This window comes from Crocodylus siamensis, chromosome 4, assembly GCF_052110815.1.
Source record: "Crocodylus siamensis isolate JL-2025a chromosome 4, ASM5211081v1, whole genome shotgun sequence".
Classification (NCBI taxonomy): Eukaryota; Metazoa; Chordata; order Crocodylia; family Crocodylidae; genus Crocodylus; species Crocodylus siamensis.
The window spans coordinates 227,987,419-228,011,093 of NC_143398.1; the positions used below are offsets into that span (position 1 = coordinate 227,987,419).

The following is a 23,675-nucleotide window of genomic DNA, read 5'->3' on the forward strand; positions in this document are numbered from 1 at the left end:
TTCCTGCACCTGTGTGCCTCAGGGTGCATGCAGACATTCAGGGGGTTAGATAGGGGAAGAAATGGCAGCCCAATCTTAGTTCACCCACATGCAGACCTTAAATGCTTAGATCCCTAGTTAAGTCAATCTAAGTGCTGAATTGTATAGATGTTCCCTGTAGGTTAGATTCAGCAAAAAATGGCCAGCTTGATCTAATTTTAGTTCATATGAGAGGTGCACTAAGTTAGATCAAGCATGGTTAGACTGATCTAACTGAATGCCTGTACGTGTTTGGAGTACAGCCCCAGGGCTGGAAAAGCCCAGGTGCTTGCCCCAGCCCTAAGACTGTATTTTCCCTACATCTCCCTATCAGGCTATTTTAGTCTCAACTGACCCTACTCCCAGATGGACAACTCCCCCACCCCCTTTGGACCAGCTAGTACCTCCACATCCACCAAACCTACACCAATCCTACAAACTACCCCCATTGCCAGTTTTACCAGCATTTTCTGGTGCTAGGAGCCTGACTGAAATAAGCTGGGGTGGGGTGAGGGGTGGACAGGATCAGAGGGGCAAGGATTGTTTGTTCATCTGGGTGTAGGAAGGGTCAGGGGACTAAAAATAGTCCCTGGTTTAGGTGAGGGGGGAAGCATGGAGGGAAAGACAGATCCCTGATCCTGCCAAACCTCCCCCAAGACCCAACCAACTTCTCCCCCACCACAGAGCCATGAGCCCCCTGATCCCATTAACTCTCCCCCACATGGAGCTGCTAGCGCCCCACAATTTGCCTGCCCCTCTCCTAGCCCCAACTTACTTCAATCAGGCTCCCAGCACTTGCAAACATCTGTGAAACTGGCAGCAGGAGCAGTGTGAGATCTGGGGAAGTTTGGCAGGACTTGGGGGGAGGGGGAGGGAGAATCTGCAGGGAATAGGGGTTGGTAGGATTGGAGAGGCTCTTCGATCCCACCAGCCACCCACCTTGATTCCTCCAAGCCCCATCACAGACCTTGCTAGCCCTCCCCAGTCCCATCAAACCCTCCTGGAACCTACCAATTCCGCCACAGGCAACGTTTTACATAATCTGACCTCCTGAACTTCTAAGTTTATAGTCTGTATGCATCTTTAGTAACTTCAGCGAAAATCAGCATGGCCATAGAGGGTCTACCCAGATGCAGAGTTGAGACCATGGATTGATTTGCCCCTTGGAAAGGTTTGGCACTCTAGAACACCATTGTTTTGCACAAGGCATAAACTACCTTTTTCAGAAACCTTGTTTTTCAGAGCATAACAATTACAGGATCAAATGAAAAGTTACTCCCATCCATAGTTTCATAGTGCTTAGGGTTGGAAGGGAACTAAACAGATCATCAGGTCCAACCCCCTGCCACAGGCAGGACCGAGTGCCTGGGTCATAACACCCCAGTCAAATATCTGTCCAGCCTCCTCTTGAAGGCCCCCAAGGTAGAAGGGAGCACCACCTCCCTTGGGAGTCATTCCAGAGCCTGGCAGCCCTAACTGTAAAGTAATGTCTCCTGTTGTTCAGCCTCAACCTTCTCTAACAATTTCTGTCTGTTATTCCTAGTAACCCCAGGTGGTGCCCAGGGGAACAGAGCCTCCCCCAATTCCTGCTGGTCCCCCCTGGTGAGTTTGTAAATGGCCACCAGATCCCCTCTCAGCCTTCTCTTGTGGAGGCTGAATAGGTTCAGGCCCTTTAACCTCTCTTCATAGGGCCTGACCCGCTGCCCCCTGACCATGCGAGTGGCTGTTCTCTGGACCCTCTCAATGCTAGCCACATCCCTCTTGAAAAGCGGCACCCAGAACTGGATGCAGCACTCCAACTGTGGCCTGACCAACACCACATAGAAGGGGAGGATCACCTCCCTGGACCTGCTTGTGATGCATCTGTAGATGCACAATAAGGTGCAGTTAGCCTTACTGACCACTTCCTTGCATTAGTGGCTTATGTTCATCTGGGAGTCAACAATTACTCCAAGATCCCTTTCTGCCACTGCTTTGACAAGAAGGGTGTCCCCCAGTTTATAGGTGTGTTGCAGGTTCCTTCACCCTAGATGCAGCACCTTGCACTTGTCTGCATTGAATTCCATCCTATTCTCACCCGCCCACCTCTGTAACCTATCCAGGTCTAGCTGGATTCTGTGCCCCCATCCAGCATGCTCACCTTGCCCCACATCTTGGTGTCATCAGTGAATTTGGACAGTGTACTTTCGACGTCCAGATTGCTGATAAAGATGTTGCACAGTACAGTCTCCAGGACTGAGCCCTGGGGGGCTCCACTGCCTACATCCCTCCAGGTCAAAAATGACCAGTCCACCACCACTCTTTGGGTGTGACCATCTAGTCAATTTGCCACCCATTTGGCTGTGTAAGCATCAATGCCACAGTCGCCTAGTTTTTTTAGGAGAATGTGGTGGGAAACAGCATCAAAGGCCTTCTTAAAATCCAGGAAGATGACATCCACCTCAATGCCCTCGTAAACAGCGTCAAAGTCCTTCTTAAAGTCCAGGAAGATGACATCCACCTCGACGCATTCGTCCAGGGACTTTGTGACCTAATCATAAAAGGAAACCAAGTTAGGTAGGATCTGCCCTCAATGAACCCATGTTGGTTGCCCCTGAGCATTACCTCCCCTGCCATATATTAGTACTTTTAATTCTTCTTCAACTATCTTACTCCCAGCACTTATGCAACCTCCCTTTCCATATCTTTGAATTCTTGGCAGTATGACTAACACTGAAATTCAATTGCCAGAACTCTGGTGAAATAAGCACAATTTATCCTTTGACCTCAAAGCTCACCCTGCTGTCATGCACTTTTCCTACAAAAGAGCTGGTTTTACTTGAGGAAGAAACTAGGAAACCTATGCCAGTGTAAAATGTTGGGAGAGGGGGGAGTGTTTGATTGTTGGTTTTTTTTTATTATTTATATGTTTTTTTGGTTTTTAAATAAGCCCTTTTCAATTCTCATATAAAGCTCAAAATCACCAGTTTCACCTTACACCAAAAGCATTTTCCATAGCTCTAATATTAAAGGTAGCACTGTTTGCCTTGGAAAATGCAAAGCAAAGAGAATCATTCATTTCCACGTAACTGATATAGTATTAAAAACAGAATTTGGAAATAGCTTTACAATCTGAAATACACAAATCTTTACACTACTGTTTTCATTCTCTTTCTGCTGAAGGCCTGTGAACATGCCATTTTTGGTGGTAAATTTATTAGAGCCTATGGGATTAGATGGAAGTTAGTATTAGATAAAGGGCCTCCAAGGATAATTCAAGGTCTTGCTGGATGTGGCACAGCGTTGTCTAAGAGTCCGTTTTCACTTTTAGTCAATACCAAGACAATGTCCTTCACTGTGTCCTTCTGATGGGATACAAAGCTGAGTCCTGGACTTCTTGTTATTAGAAATCTCTCAGCATTTTTTTATTTGCAAGTATATCAGTATTTTACCTACTGTCCCAGGTAATGTAAATATGTCATTATATTCTGCCTAGTTGAATTCCAAGTCCTGCTTCAATGTGAGAGAGAGATTTTTTTCCCCCTATCCAGGACTAAATTGTTTTGCAATACCACTCTGCTCTGCTCAGAGAATTGCTGTGTCCTCCAAAATGACAAAGTGGTTCTTGTCTGTTCACAACTGTACAACTAGTAGAAAAAGGTGAACAAAGGACAATTTCCTTCAATTCCAACTAAAGTTAAAAATAAGCCCTCCACTTGGAAAGCAATGATATATTTACAAGACCATGACTGTATTATTTGTAAAGTGTGTGTGGAACTTTTGTGATCAAAACAGCATAAAACTGCAAGTTCTTAATAAAAGGAGTGATAAAAGTGCCCCTTACAGTTTTATGATCACCACTATGACACAACTGGCACTTAGATTTTATCATTATAGGGACGTTAAAAATGGATCACTTGGGTAGATGGTCCATCAACTTCCCTTAGAATAACTAGACTTTTGTGATATTTCAGAGCTTAACACTCACTTTTGTGTTTGTTTTCATAATGCCAGTGAGCAAATTATATTTTGCCACCTGGGGATGGAAAAGTAGACTCAAAATTACCAGTTTTTTAATAGTATCATTTTGGGGGGAGGGGAGGGGAAGAGGGGGAGGAGAAAGAAGGGGGGAGGTGACCATGAAAGCCAGAACAAATAAATTCAAAGTATTGAATATTATCCAGCCACAAGACCTTCTTATCAACTAGGTGTACAGAGGAAACACTTTACCTTTCAAAATCCCTCCCTGGCTCCCATGATAGCATTCCCTCTGTGACTTGCCCCGCCTTGAGTCTTTCTTCTCTTAAGTTTCCTTAAGTGATATTTTTGCTCCTAGTCATCTCTCCATGTCTACGGCTTTCAATTCTAAAAGGGCCCCAAGAAATGTACCATGTTACATGCATATATGACAGGGCCTGCCACCCTGTTTCAACATATACTTTCTAGTTTCCTTGTTCAATATTTCCCATACCCGATGCATTTAATTTATTCATAAACCCGCAGAATACTCAAAGTAAAAAAGAAAAAAAGGCACCCTGCTGTATCTATCCCTGCTCCAGTTCTCTGGCATTGTACACAGTGAAGACTGCAGGGATTCAACGGCAGTCGGAACAGAAGCAACATATTCAAACCCTGCTGCTGGTGTAAGATCCAAAGCAGCAAGGGACCAGGTATGGTAGAACTGTGTCCTGTCATGGTCTCTCTACACCCCCGTCCCTGCCCTCAGGCCTTCCCTAAAAGGCATTCCATTATGTTGGGGAAAAGATTTTGTCTCACAGTTTACTTGGCATGAAATGAACTCAGACAGGAGAGCAAATCCAGCACTTTGGCTCCATTTAAAGCCCCGTCAACTCTTTTGTAGACACATAAATAGAAGTACAAGATGTTTCTGAGCTTACAGGTAGCAATGGGATATAGAAATGATACATGGCTAAACTGACCTTCCCTTTTCAATGAAATGTACTTCCCCCCCCCCCCGCCCTGAACTTCTATTTCTAATAAACAAACATGTCTGTTTTAAGTGATTATATCCAGAGTGCTGGAAATGACTCCTTTTATGCTCATCCTCAGATGAATAAATGTGGAACACAAGCTCCAGTGTGGCTTTCCCTGAAATCAGATACCCTCCCTCTTCGTGGTGAGAGAAAGCAGCTCATGGCCTGCGCTACGTGGCAATTCTTCTTTGGGAGCACCAAAGACTGCTGCTTGTTCCAAATACCTATTTCAGTTAGAAACTGCGGTGGATTCTTTGTTTATCTTTTGCAGCCCACTCAGGGATGCATGGGTTATTGTGCAGAAGGTAGGTTTAGTAAAGAATGAATTTATCAGTAAGACTGTATATGCCTCTTCTGCTCTGTGTTCAAAGGTCTTGGTATTGAAATACACATCTTACTGACCTCGCAAGTCAAGTATTACTTCAAGTAAGGTGCAGTCTATGTAGCAAATAAATCAGCCTTAGTCCAAGCTGTTTCTGAGGCACAGCTATTATTGCCAGTGCAAAATGTAATCTGGTATGTATGAACTGAAGTGTTCTTAGCTTGGCTGCAGTTCACATGTAACCTTTACTATCGTCTTTGTCATTGCTGTGTCTTGAAGATGTAAAACTAGCTAGTTTGTTTTTGAGGTACCATGTCTAAGGTTTGCTCTTATCTTAAATATCCCCCCACAAAAGGATAATTTTGAAGCCTTGGAAGGGAAAACAAATCTGATTACAGATTGTCATAGCATTTATAAAATTACTCGAGTCAGAAATAATTGCTAGCCTACTACAAAAGATCCAGCCTCTGTTCTGTAACTAGGAAACAAAGAAATAGCAGAAAGAAATGATTCACTCAGTTAAACCTTCTGAACTCTGACTGTTCAGGTGTGTATAGATTCAGTTAAAAGGAAGAGCTCTTTCTTAAAGAAAAAACATATCTTTATATTCTCCTTTCAGCATTTTCAGACGTGGACATGGACATGAGACACTAAGAAACTCGTTACCCCCATTTCCCTTAGGAAAAATGTTTTGAAAGAGCAATTAATGTTGTTAGAGAGCTATTTTGGAATAAATATACAGATTTTGCCTTTCTTAAATAGTTCCTTTTTTTCTGTTTTAAAATTAATAAATCAAAACTAAATTCTATAAATGAAGTGATTTCTAAGTTGTATTTGGAAATTTGTTTCACTCCATTGAAATGTTGCTTTTTCATCTTTTTCCTGCCTCTCACTTTTTAAGTTTTCCAAACAAAAGTTGAGGAAAAATGGGGAAAGAAACCCTTGGGATTTTTTTACCTCCCAAGAAAAAAAAAAGGATTTTTTTCTCCATTTCTTGAATATTGTAAACTTTCCATTCAAAAAATGAAAAAAAGGAGGAATAAAAAAACTAAAGGAAAATAGGAATTTCCCTATGAGCATGACATGAAAATTTTAGATTAAAATATGCTTAAATCATCTGGATTATTTCTAACAAGTGAGAATTCTATCACATTTTTTCTGAAATGATATTTTGCTGAAAATATCAATAATCTTTATAAACTTTCCCAGCCTTTCTGTCAAGCATGGTCCAACATAAACTCTGGCTCTTCAGAGTGAGCATCCCACTTTTTAGTTGGGAGAAAAACTCTATATTCTACTTTTCCTCTAGGCTAATATTTTTAATAGGTTTAATATTTTATCCCTACATACACTACTGAGGTTTGGCATGTCAGCAAACCTCTCACATCTGGGTCAAGTGTGCAACCACAGCAAGTACTGGCACCTGCATTTCACTCTCTGTTGAATGTAAAAGGGAGTGCTTTCAGCATTGGGGCAGTCTTCTCCAACAAAGAGAATTTAAAACCCACCAATCAAAGTTCCTGAGTGAAAAACTGGACCATGCAGGAACTGTATGAGTAATACCCCCATTCTGCTCCCTGATATCATAGATGAAGTTTCAAGAAGTTGAATAACAGCTTACAAAGCTGCCCAGGGGCTTACCTTCAGAGTTTTGGTGCCACTTGGTATGTCACGTATCCTCTTCATGAACAGACTAGACCTGATGCAGAGTAACTTATGCTGCTCAGCAATGACTCAGAGCGAAGGACTCTTAGAGAGGTCCACTGCAGTAAGTGGGTGAATTCTAGCTCATCAGCAATGAGAACTGGAGCCTGTGCAGAGAAGAACCACCACTTCCAACTAGTTCATACAAGAGCATATACTCTTGTACATTTCTCCATACTTTCATGACCAAACATATAGACCATTAACTATCAACATTAGCCTAATACAGAATTGGCAATACTTACTTTGAATCCATCTCTTAAATAACATATCTACACCACTTTGGCAGCATGTCTAGCCCTTCTGTCCTTGCTCCTCATGTACTAAACCCTGAAATGAGGCAGTGTAGCCCCATGGGTGCAAACAAACATTTGAATCACCCAACTCAGGTTACGCATCCAGGCATTTACCCATGCAGTCAGACATAAATTGGGAGGCGAAGCTTGGCAGGATCGAGGGGGGGGAGCAGGTCTAGCAGGGCTGGTGGGTCAATGGGAAGGTGTGGGGTGGGGGTTAAAACAGCATAGAATGGGGGCTGAGGTGAGTGGTTGGACTTCATCCTGGGGGATAGGCTGTGATGCATGCAGGCATTTGTTTAGCTATGTTAACCCATTTATATCATGTTAACCCAGGCCGGTCTAATGCTAATTCACCTTCTGAGGTGAACTAACTTAAATCAGGTGCATCATTTTCAAGATGATTTAAGCTCTGTGAATGCCTGCATGGCCAGGTATTTAGACTGATCTAACCTCGGTTAGATCGATCTAAATGTAACGCTTGTACATACCCCATAAGGAAGCATCTACCTTGACTCTCAGCCATGTCAGTATGGGTCTTCCAAGTAGAGCAGGAGATACCCTCAGGGAAGCTTCATCAAATTTTGTGCCCATGTTAACTGAACATTATTCAATTTTCAAGTTCTTCAAAACCAGCTATTGTCAGAAACAAAAGAACTTTCCTTTTTGCTGGTACTGTCAACTGTGTCATTCTTTTATTTAGGATATTTTCTTGGTTTCTTTGACTCCTGGTACCATGTGCTGTTCAGAAACCACTCACAGCCAAGGGGTCTCACAGAGTTAATCTTTCTTCAATATATAAATTGTAAAGTGATTACCACATGAGCCCCCCAATAACATAGCCTCTGGCTCCAAAAGTCTCATGCCTAACTGCCTTAGAGGCAAAATTCTCCCATATTCAATATGAGAAACTCCAAAACCTTCATGCATTTGGAGTTTGAGCATCAGAAAGAGATCAAATCTGGGGAAGTGATATGAGTGACTACATGTATGTGTGCATAACAAATCTTGCTCAGATGCTTCTGTGAGTTGATTACCTAATTTTGCCCTTCTTGTGTGATTTTCTGGAGGAAGTCATGATCTGAGCCATAGTTTGAAGCAATTTTCCTTAGCATATAACAAATACAAACAATATCCATGTATTCCCTATTTTAAACAACTATTTTTTCATCTTCCTACCCTATTGCTATTTGTCCTAAATAGACATTAACATGTATATTCTTCATTCTGATAAAACTGCCTTATGGTTTATTCTTTTGGGCATTAATAACATTTGCTGTATTCTTCCAGAAAGCTCATTAATTTATTCCTTCAAAGAACCTGAATCAGTTCTGTGTTCCATTTGAACTTAGACCTCTAGGCTGCATCTACATAAGTGCGGACATCTGTTTCCCTAGGGACAAAAAGTGGCAACACACCTTGTGGCGCATGACAGGTTACCCCAGGTGGGGTAGGGGAGGCTGGCCCCAGTAGCCTTACCTAGGGTCCTGGGGGTCTCAGGGAGCTTCAGCCATAGCGCTCCAGCAGCCGGGAGCCTAGCCAGCAGCCGGAGCACAGCTTCAACCAGCTAGGCTCCAATTTTGGACAGTGAGCAGTGCCACCGTGTGAACCACCCTGGTCTTTTTCTGTATGGGTTTTTTTTAAGGACAGTGAAATACAGTGCAATATTATTATTATATCTCTTAAATTTTAGGGAGAAAATTGAAATCAAATTATTTGTTGAAGCATAGAGGAAGCAAGACATATTTTTAGAGTACTAGTAGCTACTCAGAGCTTGGAGAAAAGAAGCTATCTGGGAATCTAACCTGTTCCTTGCCAGTCAGTCTACCACAACACCTGCCACATACAGCCTCAAAGAACGTGGAAATGCTGTTCATTCCATGAGCAATGACTTAGAGATTATTTATGAGTCAACAGGGTACCACTTTGTCATCACTGCAGCATGCTGACTTCTTGTATCTCTTCTATTTTTGTTGCAGAGTTAAAACCAAAGGTCTGTGCTCCTGGGGAATCTGAAGGTGAAGGAATTTGCCAGGGTAATAATATTGACATTATCTAGCACCAAATGTGTTGCATACTTGGTTTCAAAAACATGTTCTTCTATGTATACAGTCCTGGATAATCGGGGTTAATATTTTTTAACAGATTACCTACATTCTTTCTTTTTATTCTATTTTTTTTTTTCGCTTCTCATCTACTAAAAGAATTGAATTAGGGTCTTGTTACACTTCATGCTGAAACCCGTGCAAATGTTAATCAGCTAAGTGTTGATTGACTGAGTGGCGACAATCAACTTAAGGTGGAAAAACTTTTCCTTAAGGTGAAAAACTGTCTCTGGCTGTCCATCACCTGCACAGCTCTGACTTGCCACTAGAGGCCTGGTGAGCAGGGGCAGGACCGGTTTGCTGCTCCTGCCAGGCAAAACAAAGGCCACTGCCCTGGGGTGCGCAGTGGCTGCGGTGCGGTGCCTCCTGCCACTACCCAGACTGGCTTGCTGCTAGAGCTCCAAACTTTTTTTTTTCTGGAGCTCACCCCCACAGTGCTGCTACCACCTTGGCTGCAAGTCAGTCAGGCACTGCCTGAACTCCGAGGGGCCTGATCCTTTTTGAAACTCAAGGAGCACTCAGCCAGCCAGGATCTTGGGTGGAGGCGGTACAGAGAGGTGAGATCCAGAGGAAAAAAAAAGGATTGGACCTCTCAAATCTCAAGCAGGGAGCCAGTCCAGGCAACAGCAGGAAGCACCACAGCTGCCAGGTGCTCAAGAGCTGCGGCGTTCATTCTGCCTGATGTCCCCAGCGGCGAGGCACCATGCCTGGCCTGTTGTGCCCCAGCATCCCCATTCAGAAAGGGCCATTGCATCCTGGGATGCTGAAGAACTTCATCTTGGATGAAACTGCTGTAGGGAGTGGCCACACCATAATAGAACAGCAGCAAAATTAGGTGGATTAGAGATAATTCTGCCCTGGAGTGGTGTAGCTTTAAGCCAAACCATGAGTTCTTTAAACCACCCAAAGGTGTTAATGTGCAGCAAATCCAGGGGTTAAGAGCTCCAGAAGCTGCTTAAACTTACCATGTCGCAAGGCCCTTACAGATATATGCGATGCAATGTTTCTTTAACATTTCACAATGTTCATATTTGTGTGATTAAGGAGGAAATAGGCTACTATCAATGTCTGCAGCATATCACTTCTTTTTCCAGAAAAATTCCCAGCCCTGATTTTGCAACCAGTGATTACTGCTGAGCTTGTGAGAGGCAGTGTCCATCTCAAATGTGCTTACAGCCATCCTTCCTCAACTCAGCCTTTGCACTACATGGTGGTCTGGTCACGCCATTCTGCATCCAGCATGAAAGAACAGATTCATCGTGACACAACTCTGCAGACATTCTCCTATGTAAAGATGGATGGAGTTAATTTCAGATTGGGAGTAACGGTAATGCTGTCCTGAACTCAGCAAACAAGGTCAAACACTCAAGAGGAACCAAATCCCTGTTTAGAATTTTCCTTTCACTTTTATTATTTTTATTTTCCACTAGCTATATTTACATCTTTTGTAAAAGAAATTGTCCAGATAGAGGTATATTTCAAACCAGGATTATTAAATACCATTTGTCAAGGCAGAACCCATAACCTTTATGTAAAGTAAGCCCTTCATTTTACAAGTTTTCTTAATATTTTCATTAATGATATAATGTACCTCACATTCTCGGGCTCTAGAACAAAAACACTTAACTGTTTATGTACTAAGCAAATACACCTTGAATATTTGATTGATGTGCTTCAGTTTGAATGCCATTTAATTGGCATAAGTAAGATATATATGCAGTGCATCTGTGTACGTGTGCATGCACGTGTACATGCACCTGTGAGTTAGGAAAAATACAGAGAGCATTTCTCCAATCTCTCGTCAGTGTAACTACATAGACTGAATAGGTAGTATACAGGGTAATTTCAATTTCATACTCACAGACCAAATACAAAAAAAAAATCTTCCAGATAAAAGAAAGATGGTACATTTTAAAATGGAGGAAGATTTACTTTATAGGTTTTTTTAAGATAGCTGTCTGCCACTCTGATTGTGAGTCTTCAGTTCTATTGTATGCTGACAGGTAGCATTCCCTACAAAACCATCTTTAAGCACTGCATCTGTTGGGTTATACAGGAATACAGGTCTAGTTTTAACAGTAGCAGCAAAAATACAGAAGACAATCCAAAGTGTGAAAAGTTTGAGTCATATATGAATTGATGGATTTCCACAGTCCAGAAACCTGACTTTTAAATTTAAATTATAAAAACAAAACCATTAGTCGTACTGGAGATACTGGAAGAATAAACAGATTTAACAGTCCTACATTAAGGCATGCTGGAAATAGCCTAGGTGTTTTGAATTTTTTTTTCATCTGAGACGTTTAAAAATGTGAAGCTTATACCAGTTCTTACAAAGGTTAGCCATTTATAGCACAGCCAAATCTGGACAGTTTTGCTAGGTTCTTCTCATAATTATGCCACCTGCATTTGTAATCTGACTGATTCTTTTGAGCTGATACGAGGCAGACAAATTAATTCTGCCAGTTTTTGTGGTGAGTTTTGTTACATTGAGCTATCTATTGTCATCAACATCATTTCACTTCCAATCAGTGCAAATCTAGATGTAAGCAATCCTGGAGGGATTCAGAAACAGGTAGTTTTCTTAACTAGTAACATCCCCAAGTCTTTATAGACTTCCATTTTTATGATATGGAAATTAGCCCTTCATTGTCCTCTTCTAAAATCCACGTGTTTAATTTAGCAATCTTAATGAGAATGAAATGTTCAGTTCACTGCTAGAATTTTTTTAGAAGCTCTTCATGGTCTATTTGAATAATTATAATTATCCCCAAATTGTCAGTGGTGAGAGCCATGCAAGAAAGCGTCAGCTATAACATCGAGTTTAGTCTAAAATGTTTTACACAAATAAAGATTTGAAAAAGTGTTTTATGCTGTTCCACCTTGGGTTCCTAATAAAAATTGTGAGAAAACAGATTTTCCTTTAACTAAGAATGCTATCAATTAGGAGAAATGTTATGCACGTCATTAGTTATGCCAATGTAAACTGGTGTAAATGAGAAGAGAATCAAATCCAAAGGACCAGATTCAACCCTGACTGAGTACAGATGTTTTTCCATTAGGGAAAATTTCTCAGAAATTTCCCCCAATAGAAATCTTTGTAGGAGAGGGAGCTGTAGAGATATTCACTTTGTAGCTGCTCCCTCTCCCCTTCTCTCCGTGCCTTCCAAAACCAGGCTGGTTCCAGTGTGGGCAAGGTGAGCAGGGCAATGCCTACTCCACTACTTCCACTCCGGAGGGGGCTGTGGAGCAAGGGGGAAAGAGTCTCTACACCGGTCCCAACTGGGCTCTGAGGAACAGCATGGAGGATTTGCCTCCTTCACTCTGCTCCCTGTCTCTTCTGGAGCAGAGAGAGCATGGGGCAAAGCCCCCAGCCCCTACCTGAAGCAGGGCAGTGTCCCACCATGGGAAGAAGCAGGGGTCAGTAGCAGGTACTCCTCTCCTCTCCCCTCCCTGACTGGTGTGAGAGGGATAGGGAGCCTTGAGGCATGCCTTCAGCCCCTTCCTCAAGCCAGGAACTTCCCTGGCTTAGGGAAGGGGCTGTAGACTGTGGGCTGTACCTTGCTACTCCGTCTCACAGATTGGAAAAGGAGTGGCGGGGCAAAGCTCCCTAGTCTGGAAGAGCTGCTCTTCCACTCTGCTCCCCATCTTTTGGAGCAAAGTGGAGGAAGCAGCAGGGCAACCCCCCGCCTGCTTCTTATTCCTGGGACTCAGGTGTGACAAGCAGCTGAGGGCTCACAGACTTGCTCCCTTTGCTCTGTTCCTGGTGCAGGGAGCCAAGGGGATAAAGCAAGGCTTGGGGAGACTTTCCTCAGCCTGGTTGCCCCTGACTGGCTTCCTGTCCCTCCCAACTCAGCTGGGGGGCAAATGAAAGCTGGCAGGGGACACTGCCACCCCTGTGGTCAGCTCCTGGTGCCCCTGCTTGCTTCTCATGCTGAGAACTCTAGTGTGAGAAGCAGGCAGGGGAATGAGCTGCTCCCTGCTGCTTACCCTCTAGTGCCTGGCAGCCAAGTAGAGGAAGCACTTCAGCAAAGCTGCTCATAATAAGAACTGTGGTGCAAGAAGCAGGGAAGAGAAGCTTCCCTCCCCAGTCTACAGGAGGGGTGGGAGATGCTCCCTCCCTCCCATTCCTTCTCAAGGGTAGGGGACAGGACTATGGTGATCCTAGTCTTCCTACAAAAACTCTGCCAGAAGTGACTTAATCCTGGTTGCTCCTGGGATATTTCTCTCCTGGAGCAGCCATTTTTTCCCTGGGAGAAAAAGCCTGAGTGTCTGTACACTTTTGGTTTCTACCAAAAGAACAGCGATTCTCCCAGTAGAAAGTGAATTTCTGTACCTAGCCTCTGTAGGTACAGGGAGCTGAAGCATGGGTGATTGGTGTTGCCTTACACAGGAAGGGCACATACCACCCCAGTGACCAGTCAGTGACCGGGGGGGGGGTCCACCCGCAGCCAATCTCACCAACTGGGCAGGGTGGGGGTCACCCCATAGCCAATCTCACTCACCAGCTTCCAGAAGTGGCTGCGGTGCTTCCAGAAGTGGCCACTGGCACTCCCACCAGCCCCCCCCGCTCATCGCCTAAGTGGAGAGCATGGCCTGGCAGGGGGTGCACCAGTGCTCTCAGAGGGTGCACATGCACCCCCATGCACCCTCTACATGTTGTCATTGGGCTGAAGGAGCAATGACTGGAGGGATTTCAGTTGGCCAGCTTAGCTTTAAACCAAGCTCAGAACACAAATGACAGGGGCTCAAGACAAAAGCTAATAGATGAAGTGCCTCTGCTGACTGTTTTTGCCAAATCCTTTTGTTATCAGAGAGAGGGAAACCTAAAAACTTAGTTTTTCTCTCAAAAATAAGTGCATAGGAACAAAACAGAACAGAATGTACCACTAATGGGAGAAATTTAGTCCTAGAATAGCAGCAACAATGCTACAATCACCCATGCTCACTCTACATTTTATCTACTAGTACATGGTCTAAATTTGGCCTTAATGCTTCTGCTGAGGAATTTGGAATTATATTATTTATAATATTAGTCTGAAATGAGCGTCTTCTCCTTTCACTCTTTTATATAACGTAGCCAAGAGGAAAAGAAATTAAATCGCCTTTCAGGTGATTGATATCTACACTATTTTTCATTCATCACAAAGTCTCCAGGTAATAAGATAAGGCACATAATAGAATTTCCATCAATAAGTTTTAATATATATTGGAACTATATAATAGCTTTAATAGGACCTTATGGAGTAATTGAGATTTAGTGAGCCAATGTTGTTGAACTTCTATCGACTTCTCTTTTGTCTAAACAGCCAAAGATATTTCTTCATAGTACTCATGTGCATTCCTCCAACTTTAGGCTCTTATTTCCTTGTTTCAGAAAATGTTTTTGGAAGCATAGTGTAATAAAACTATTGCAAACTTAAATACATCCACAATATGCTTCTATTTCTACATAAACACTGAGAGAAGCCCATTCCATCTGATTCAAAATCGTAGCATTCCTAACCCGTATTTATGTGATATCGACAGAGGTCATTCCATTCCTACAGGCATAGCCATCTACACATTACAGTAAGCACAGTGTGAGCAATGAGTTATGTTAAGAAAAAAGGGTATTTAGAAGAAAACTGAGCAGATTTTGCTCAGCACAGCAGTCTGAAAGTTCACATGGTGAGAAGCAATTGTCACCATACATAAACTATGATACACACTGTAAAATAAAATGTTTAAGAAGAACTGGCCTCTCTGAGGTCGGTGCTAGATGCGTCCTTCTTGCTGATGCATTACACCACAAAAAGAGAACCTAGTGAAAAGCAAGTAAACTCATTTCTATTCTGCTTTAACAGTCAAAAGAGAACTGTTTAATTTCCACTCAAAATAGATGAGGAAAGAAGGTTTCCCATGTTTAACTCTTTCCTTATCTAGAGTACAGAGGTGTTTAGCATGTTAGTACGAAATCAGGCAGAACCTAGGGCAGAGACTAACAAGTTCAGAGAGGCATGAGCTTTTGTGGGCAACAATCTACTTCATCAGATATATCTGGCCATAGGCTCACGTTTCTACTTGTACATTCTCTCTGTCCCCATAAATATTGCATTCCCGTCTACACAATGGCACCAGTTCAACGGTCTGATAGTCCTGATGAGGGTTTGGACCCCATGTAAACTGAGGAGCAAACAGAACCTAGTTCTCTCCTTTCATTGGCAAATGCCCCAGCAGTGAGGCTAATGCTATTATGTAAAAGTGCCCCGTTTTAAGAAGAAATTGGGTAAGACCGTATTCTATGAGCAGCCACAATCCTGTCAACTGGGCTTCTATGAAAAACACACAAATGCCAAAGATGTTACTTTCAATAGTAATGATGAGTGAAAAAAATTAACAGAGCATAACTGTTCCAGTTCAAAATGAATTATGTAACCTGAAGTCAAAATTCACTTGCGACACTTTGGAATTCTCAGATTTTACAGAAATAGAGTTTAAAAAAAGCAGTTCCTCCCCCTCCAGCCCTAACAATAAAGCAAGGCATTATGGAGATGCTGATGAAAGATGCTGAGGGAAAGCTGTCAATGTGCATGACAAATCCTGCTTAGAAATTAATAATCCCTCAACCAATTCCCAGATCCAATCATTCAGGCCAGATACAGACATTACTTTTTACCAGTACAAAAGAGATCAGAAATTGGTCTATACCTGTAACAGAACATAACTTCAACACACAAAACTCACCTATACCCATAACAGAAGTACAGCACACAAGACTGGGTTAAAAATGGTGGGACCTGGTAGAAGCTTTACAAATGTGGGGCAAATGTGTGTGTTCTGCATCTAAACCATGCTGCTTACAGAAAACCACATAATTTAGATTGTGGCTAGGTACAGACATTCAAAAAGCCTAAGATGGAATCAGTGTTCCCTACTGTTATTGGGTCAATATTGGTTTTTCGTAAACATACTGTTCACACTGACTTCAAAGTGAAATGGGAGCGACTCTGAAGAAATCAGTGGGAATCTGAAGAAATGAGATAAGTCAGCATTAAAGTTTCAAAAAATAAGACATTTTTTGTTTTAGCCCTTTTTATTTTGTAGGTATTTTTACCTTTTTTTGCCCTCCAGAAATCATTCCAGGCACATAAAAGAGCGGAAGCAAATCACAACCAGAAACAATTGAATTACTGTGTCTGAAATTTCCTTAACAGATTGCTGCTTCTTTAAAATAGAGGATAATATATAATTGCATTTTAAAATGATTTGAAGAGTTTGTGAATAATACCGCCCAACCTGTCAATGCTGTCAGCAGAGTGCCGTCAGTGTTGTTATCTTTTTGCTTTAAATGATACATGGATATGGAAAAAAAAAAAAAAAGAAAGAAAGTTGATTGCAGAACTGGAGAAGAGCTAGTATTTAGCTGAAGGCAAAAAACTCCTGAGAGGTACTATCATAATAATTATCTGACAAACTGTCAGCCTGTAGCTCAGTGGCCAATAAACATATCTGATGATTGTGAAATGAATGTACACCTAACAAGGTAAAGTAGAAACTAAAAGGAAAGATGAACTATAAAAAAGATAGGGATAAAATGTAAGGGTATAACACAAGACATGTTCATATATTTCCAATTTACAAATACACTGCTCTTCACATGACCTACAGATCTTATTCAACCCACCCAAGATGCTTACTCTACTCGGTTGATTATTCTTGATTTGCCAAAAAAATACATTAGAATGATGAGATGATATTTTAGAAGTATTTCAACTATAGTTACAGATGAACATAAAACTTCTTTGTGTTTTGTTCCACCTACAGAATATAAACTACATACCATCCTCTTCTCAAATACACTGGTATTTTCAGATGAAAGCCACCATTTTAATATTCTTGACTAAAGCTGTTGAACCAAGAAGTACAAACCCCCCAGCAAGCGTTACCAGGGTCAGTGTAAATACAGCATCTGCAATGCAGATGTATTAGATTCATTCACTGACATTGGTAGTTGAGTAATGTTTCTCACTAAGGGAAATGACATTTTCTCTTTTTCTGCTGCCAACAATTGGTCAAATCTTGATTCTGTGAAGACTTTTCCCACTGTAGCAGCTGTGACAAAAAGTAAAACATTAGCAGTCACTGTCTACCATCCCACAAAATCGTTTTTAACTTTGCATGGACTGAGTGTGAGCGTTTAAAGAACAATGCCATCCTGATAAATAATAAATACTTAACACTAACAAGAATTAAATAGGGATGAATACCTTTAGAGGAAAATTATTGAAATACACAAGAGTTGAAAACCTATGATTCAATGGCACCAAAGGAATGCTTATTCCTGTTACGAAAAGCCAAACTCAGAAGAGATTGATGTCATATAGCTTGACTTCAAAAAAGCCTTCGATCTGGTATCCCATGATCACCTCTTGGCAAAACTGGCCAATTGTGGCCTTGGGTCCACCATGATCCGCTGGCTGGGAAATTGGCTCCGTGGTCAGACGCAGAGGGTAGTACTTGATGGAAGTCAATCCTCATGATGTCCTGCGACCAGTGGGGTCCCCCAAGGCTCTGTCCTTGGACCCATATTACTCAACATCTTCATTAATGATGTGGACATTGGAGTCAGAAGCAGACTGGTCAAGTTCACCGATGACACCAAACTTTGGGGCAAAGCATCCATGCCAGAAGACAGGTGGGTGATCCAGGCTGACCTGGACAGGCTCAGCAAATGGGCGGACAAGAACCTGATGGTGTTTAACACCGAAAAATGCAAGGTTCTCCACCTTGGGGAAAAAAAAAACCTGCATCCTTATAGGCTTGGCAGTGCTTCGCTGACTAGCACTATGGAAGAAACAGATTTGGGGGTCATCATTGACCACAAGATGAACATGAGCCTGCAATGTGATGCTGCAGCTAGTAAAGCAAGCAAAATGCTGGCTTGCATCCATAGATGCTTCTCAAGCAAATCCCGGGATGTCCTTCTCTCCCTTGGTGAGGCCGCAGCTGGAGTATTGCATCCAATTTTGAGCTCCACAATTCAAAAAGGATGTGGAGAAGCTTGAGAGAGTGCAGAGAAGAGCCACGCACATGATCAGAGGTCAGGAAAACAGACTTTATGATAAAAGGCTGAGAGCCATGGGGCTCTTTAGCCTGGAAAAGCACAGGCTCAAGGGTGATCTGATGGCCACCTATAAGTTTATCAGGGGTGACCACCAGGATCTGGGGGAACGTTTGTTCACCAGAGCGCCCCAAGGGATGATGAGGTCGAACAGTCACAAACTCCTGCAAGACCGTTTCAGGCTGGACATAAGGAAGAATTTCTTTACTGTCCGAGCCCCCAAGGTCTGGAACAGTCTGCCAGCAGAGGTGGTTCAAGCACCTACATTGAACACCTTCAAGAGTAAATTGGATGCTTATCTTGCTGGGATCCTATGACCCCAGCTGACTTCCTGCCCTTTGGGCGGGGGGCTGGACTCAATGATCTTCTGAGGTCCCTTCCAGCCCTAATGTCTAAGAAATCTATGAAATCAAGGTAATTTCAAAAGGATTCCATCTCCTCAAAATAAGGTATTATACAGGTTCTCCTTAGCAGCCTGATAGCAGATATTATAGCTGGCCTGACACCAAGAATATATAAAATAAAGACAACACATTGGAGAGCACAAAGGAACAGTTCAAAGAAGAGTGTTTCTGAGAAACTTGCACTTACAGGAAAAAAAAGAGGCAAAACACTGCTTCAACTTCTATGATCTAGGGGTGGTACATACCCCACCCAATGCATTTCTTACTTTCTGAGTGGGCAGAAAGAACTTCAGAAGCAGACATTACAGGATAGCTACAAAGTTTAAAGGAAAATTGCAGTATATGTGTAAAAGAGGAGATGTTTACAGAGTTAGGGAGAGGAGGAGGTCTTATACAAACCAAAAAATGGTTGGAGTCACAAGGCTATGAGGCTTTGAAGGTATTGTTATTTGTTTTGAAAAAGTTTCTTAACCAGGAACTGGATTTTCAAATGTTACGAGACATTGGTGGCTGCCATCATGCCATATAGAAGTAGAGCAGGATAGCCAATATACCAAGTTCTGGAACGCTACCCCAAGATGTTTTCTCCCTGTATAAAATAAAGTAGTTCCCCTTCACAGGTTATTTTAGCCTTCAGATACCAGCCACCATAAATGTGACTTCTGGCTATCTGAAACTGATTCAGTAAGTCACTATCAGTTATTCTAATTATGAGCAGGAGAGAAATTAATAGGTACAGTCTGGCAATCTGTAATAGTTTGCTCTAAGGAGCGCTTGTGTAGCATAATCTTATGTTTCAAGAAATGGTGTTCTCAGCTTCAATATTCTGAAACAAGAAAGTTTATTTTCAAGGAAATATGAACATAGCAGATAGAGTGTGGCTTCCATGAGATAAAAGCTGCACGGCTGTTTTAGGAATAAAACATAATTGGCTTGGCATTTTATATGTTTTCCCCCAAACACCACCACATAGACACATCTAATATTATTTAGACAGCACTTTTATTATATGTCAAGAAAAATAGTGCAGACAGTTTCTATTATCACAATGAGTCTGACACTATTTCTGTGGGAGGACAATTGTCCTAATAAAAGAAAGTCTGAAAAATAAGGACTAAAAAGAAGTTATATGGCCCAGTGGGTAGGACACTAACCTGGGAATCTACAGACTTTGAACCTATATAACCTACTGTGCGACCTTGTACATGTTTCTTTACCAGTACTTCTTTATTTGGTCTTCCCCTCAACAAAGTTGCAAGAATAGTTGCTACAGTATCTACTAAAGGAAGTGCCATATAAGTGTTAAGAATTATTAAGAGCTAATACCAGTGTCTCCTTCCTTTTCAAATAAATGCACAAAAGATTCTTTAAATCCTCAAGATTTATAAACAAACTTGCAAACAACAGACCCTAAAAATCTATTACTTTTCTAAAGGCAAAGACACAATAACCTGGATGGCTAGAAAAGATGATGTGATTATATAATCTTCCTCATGCTTTACTTCAAGAAAAACTGTGAGATACAATATTTATTTATTTATTACAGGTCTTTTGCACTGTTACTGCTTTTATGAAGGACTCACCTGATCAGCAGTCATTGTCTGAAGAGAGCACTGGATTTTATATTGGGATTAAGGTATTAGTGATGTGCCCTGATTTACTGATTTTCTCTATACTGAAGAATATGTATTTATTAACCAACATGCTTTGAAAGATAATGCACACTAAAATAAGCCTTGATAGTCATAAACAATACTGCTACTATGTCTCCAGTAAGACAATGTCTTAGTAAATGATATATCATTTTATTTGTTTGGAAACCTTTCTAATGCACCCATGAGTGTAGCGTATAGGTGCTAACACTGTTAAAACACATAGTATGAAAAAGTGCTTCATGTATTCTGTAATGTTTCCTCAAAGCTATGTATAATGCTAGGAGTGCCTCATTTCCATGGAGTCAGTATGCCTTTGCATTCAGACTATAAGGATAAGGAAAGAGAAAATCATGTCCAGAAAATATCTGCCTAGGGCCATGTGTAGATGAAATGAGGCGCATATGTGCACAACACTTTAAAGCGGGCTAAATGCTTTTGCTCTGCTTTAATGATATCAGTGTTTGCATACCTCAGTGGCGTATTGCGCATTAATTCCAGCCACCGTAGGAAATTTGATGGTGTAATGTGCCTTAAATGACTTGGGGCGCAGCAAACTAGAACTCCTTCAAGGAGTTTTAGTTTGCTGCCCCTACAGCCATGGAGTGAAGTACTGGGCACCGTGCAGCTCCACAGCTTTGCAGAAAGCCCTGCAGGCAGCCTGGCAGGAGCCTGAGGAAGCAGGCTCTGCCCAAGAAAAGCAGCAAGCCTGATCTGCCCCCACCCACACCTCCCTGGATCCTTCCTGCCTGCCTGAGCTGTGTGGGAACCTGATGCTTCCCTCCACAGCTGCGGTGCCCTCTGGGACTACCCGAACTGGGTGCCACCGGGGGGGGCTGCCACTGCTATGGAGGTAAGCACCATCCCCCCCACCCCCCTGCTGCTCAGGGACCGCTCCACCTGCCGGCAGCTCACTCTCCCCTCCCCGCCAGAGAGGCAGGTAAGTCAGTGGGGTGTGTGCATGACAGGGGGTTTTATTAGTTCTAAATTGAAGCTGTGTTTTTTAAAACCCACCGCTTCAATGTAGGGCCCCCGTTTCATCTACACACACCCTATGGTCACAGGAAGAGACTGAAAAATCTGGTCTTTTAAGTATAACCCACAGAGATAATGTTTTTGTAAGGTAGATGCCATTGATATATCAATGCATTTGGATGCTGTTTTCAATATTAAGAAACAAATTCTATTGGTCTTCTTGAGCAACAATTGTGTCTCGATGTGTATTGTTAGGTTTAGACCAGAGTCTTGTGTAGACCAGTCAGCAATGTGTGAGATGTTGTGGTCTCCACTTACTTTATGACAGTTGGAGAGAGCATGTCTCCTGCTTCCAATTATCTGGTGGCTTCATAATTTATTGCATAGTAGACAGCATTTGCCTTAGCAGCAGGGTAGATCTGTATTCTGTGCATGAAGGCCAGATGGAAATGGTAGTGTGGCAGGCACGGAACCTCAAAGAAAGACTTACCCTGACCGGGCAAGGAGCAGAGCTGGCAGGATGCTGCGCTAGAACAGAAGTGCAGTGAAAGTGAAACCACAGGAGGACAATATGCTGCGCTAAAAGAAAAAAAGGAAAAGGAAAAGCAGAGTCAGGAGGAGCTGGGGCCGGCTCCCACGTTGGCGTGGGCATGCTTTATGGCAGCATGCCGGGGCCAAATTCACAGCCAGCCCCCTGAGACCGGGATACAAGGCCCAGCAGAAGAGCAGCTTATGGGACCGGGAGTGAGTTCCCAGATGGGCCCAGAGTGACCTAGAACAGAACAAAGTCCCACTGAACGGACATAGTGGCTGCCCCAGGAAGGGGCTTTCCAAGATAAGCAGAGCCATACAAGTCTCAGTGACTTATCTGAAGCAGCACCGTGGACTCCAAACATCTCCAGCCCAGATTGGATCCAGGTAGGACCTGAAGAGACAAGAAGAGATGGACGTCTGAGCCACAGCAAGTATAGAGCCAAGAGAAAAACAGAGATGCTGGGAAGCAAGATAACCCAGGGTTGGGAAGATGCTTAGGTAGGACCAAGTACGGTTGGGGAAAACTTGGGCGTGATGACATCCCAATCCAACCATCAAAAATTCAGAAGACCAGAACACCAGCGTCTATACTGTACCAGAACTAGCAATCTGGAAACAACATCTTTGGTTGGTGTTAGGTGGGGTGTAGGGGAGGCAGAGGCCCAAGTAGGAAGAACAGTCAGGAAGACTGAAGGAAAGTACCAGGAAATGTGGGACAAACTATCTTCCTCCCAATTAAAATGATTTCTTCCAACAAGATGTGGCAGGAAAGACCCCCTGGGGAACCTTCCAAGATCTAACCCAGTAACAAGCTTGTCTCTTCCTTAAGCAATGGCCAAACCAGAAAAGCCCCTACAGACATCTGCTAGCTGGGAAATTGGCTCCGTGGTCGGACCCAGAGGGTTGTAATCGATGGCAGTCACTCATCGTGGTGCCCTGTGACCAGTGGGGTCCCTCAAGGCTCTGTCCTGGGACCCATACTGTTCAACATCTTCATTAATGATGTGGACATTGGAGTCAGGAGTGGACTGGCCAAGTTCGCCGATGACACCAAACTTTGGGGCAAAGCAACCACGCCAGAAGATAGGCGGGTGATCCAGGCTGACCTGGACAAGCTCAGCAAATGGGCAGATGAGAACCTCATGGTGTTTAACACCAAAAAATGGAAGGTTCTCCACCTTGGGAGGAAAAACCTGCAGCACCCTTATAGGCTCGGCAGTGCTACGTTGGTTAGCATTACAGAAGAAAGAGACTTGGGGGTCATCATTGACCACAAGATGAACATGAGCCTGCAATGCGATGCTGCGGCTAATAAAGCGACCAAAACGCTGGCTTGCATCCATAGATGCTTCTCGAGCAAATCCCAGGACGTCATTCTCCCCTTGTACTCGGCCTTGGTGAGGCCGCAGCTGGAGTACTCCATCCAGTTTTGGGCTCCACAATTCAAAAAGGATGTGGAGAAGCTTGAGAGAGTGCAGAGAAGAACCACGCACATGATCAGAGGTCAGGAAAACAGACTTTACGATAAAAGGCTGAGAGCCATGGGGCTCTTTAGCCTGGAAAATCGTAGGCTCAGGGGTGATCTGATG

At 42.8% G+C, this 23,675-nt stretch overlaps 1 protein-coding gene across 4 annotated transcripts in view; it reads left to right on the forward strand.

Moving 5' to 3' along the window:
* LOC149867628 (von Willebrand factor D and EGF domain-containing protein-like) overlaps window positions 1-23,675 on the forward strand; it is a 350,434-nt gene that overhangs the window by 108,967 nt on the left and 217,792 nt on the right. For all 4 annotated transcript variants that reach the window (XM_090045830.1, XM_090045828.1, XM_090045829.1 and 1 more), the window contains exons 3-6: window positions 5,068-5,296; window positions 9,293-9,349; window positions 10,513-10,745; window positions 20,472-20,561. In XM_090045830.1, coding sequence (XP_089901956.1) covers window positions 5,068-5,296; window positions 9,293-9,349; window positions 10,513-10,745; window positions 20,472-20,561 — 609 coding nt within the window. The remainder of the gene's footprint in view (window positions 1-5,067; window positions 5,297-9,292; window positions 9,350-10,512; window positions 10,746-20,471; window positions 20,562-23,675) is intronic.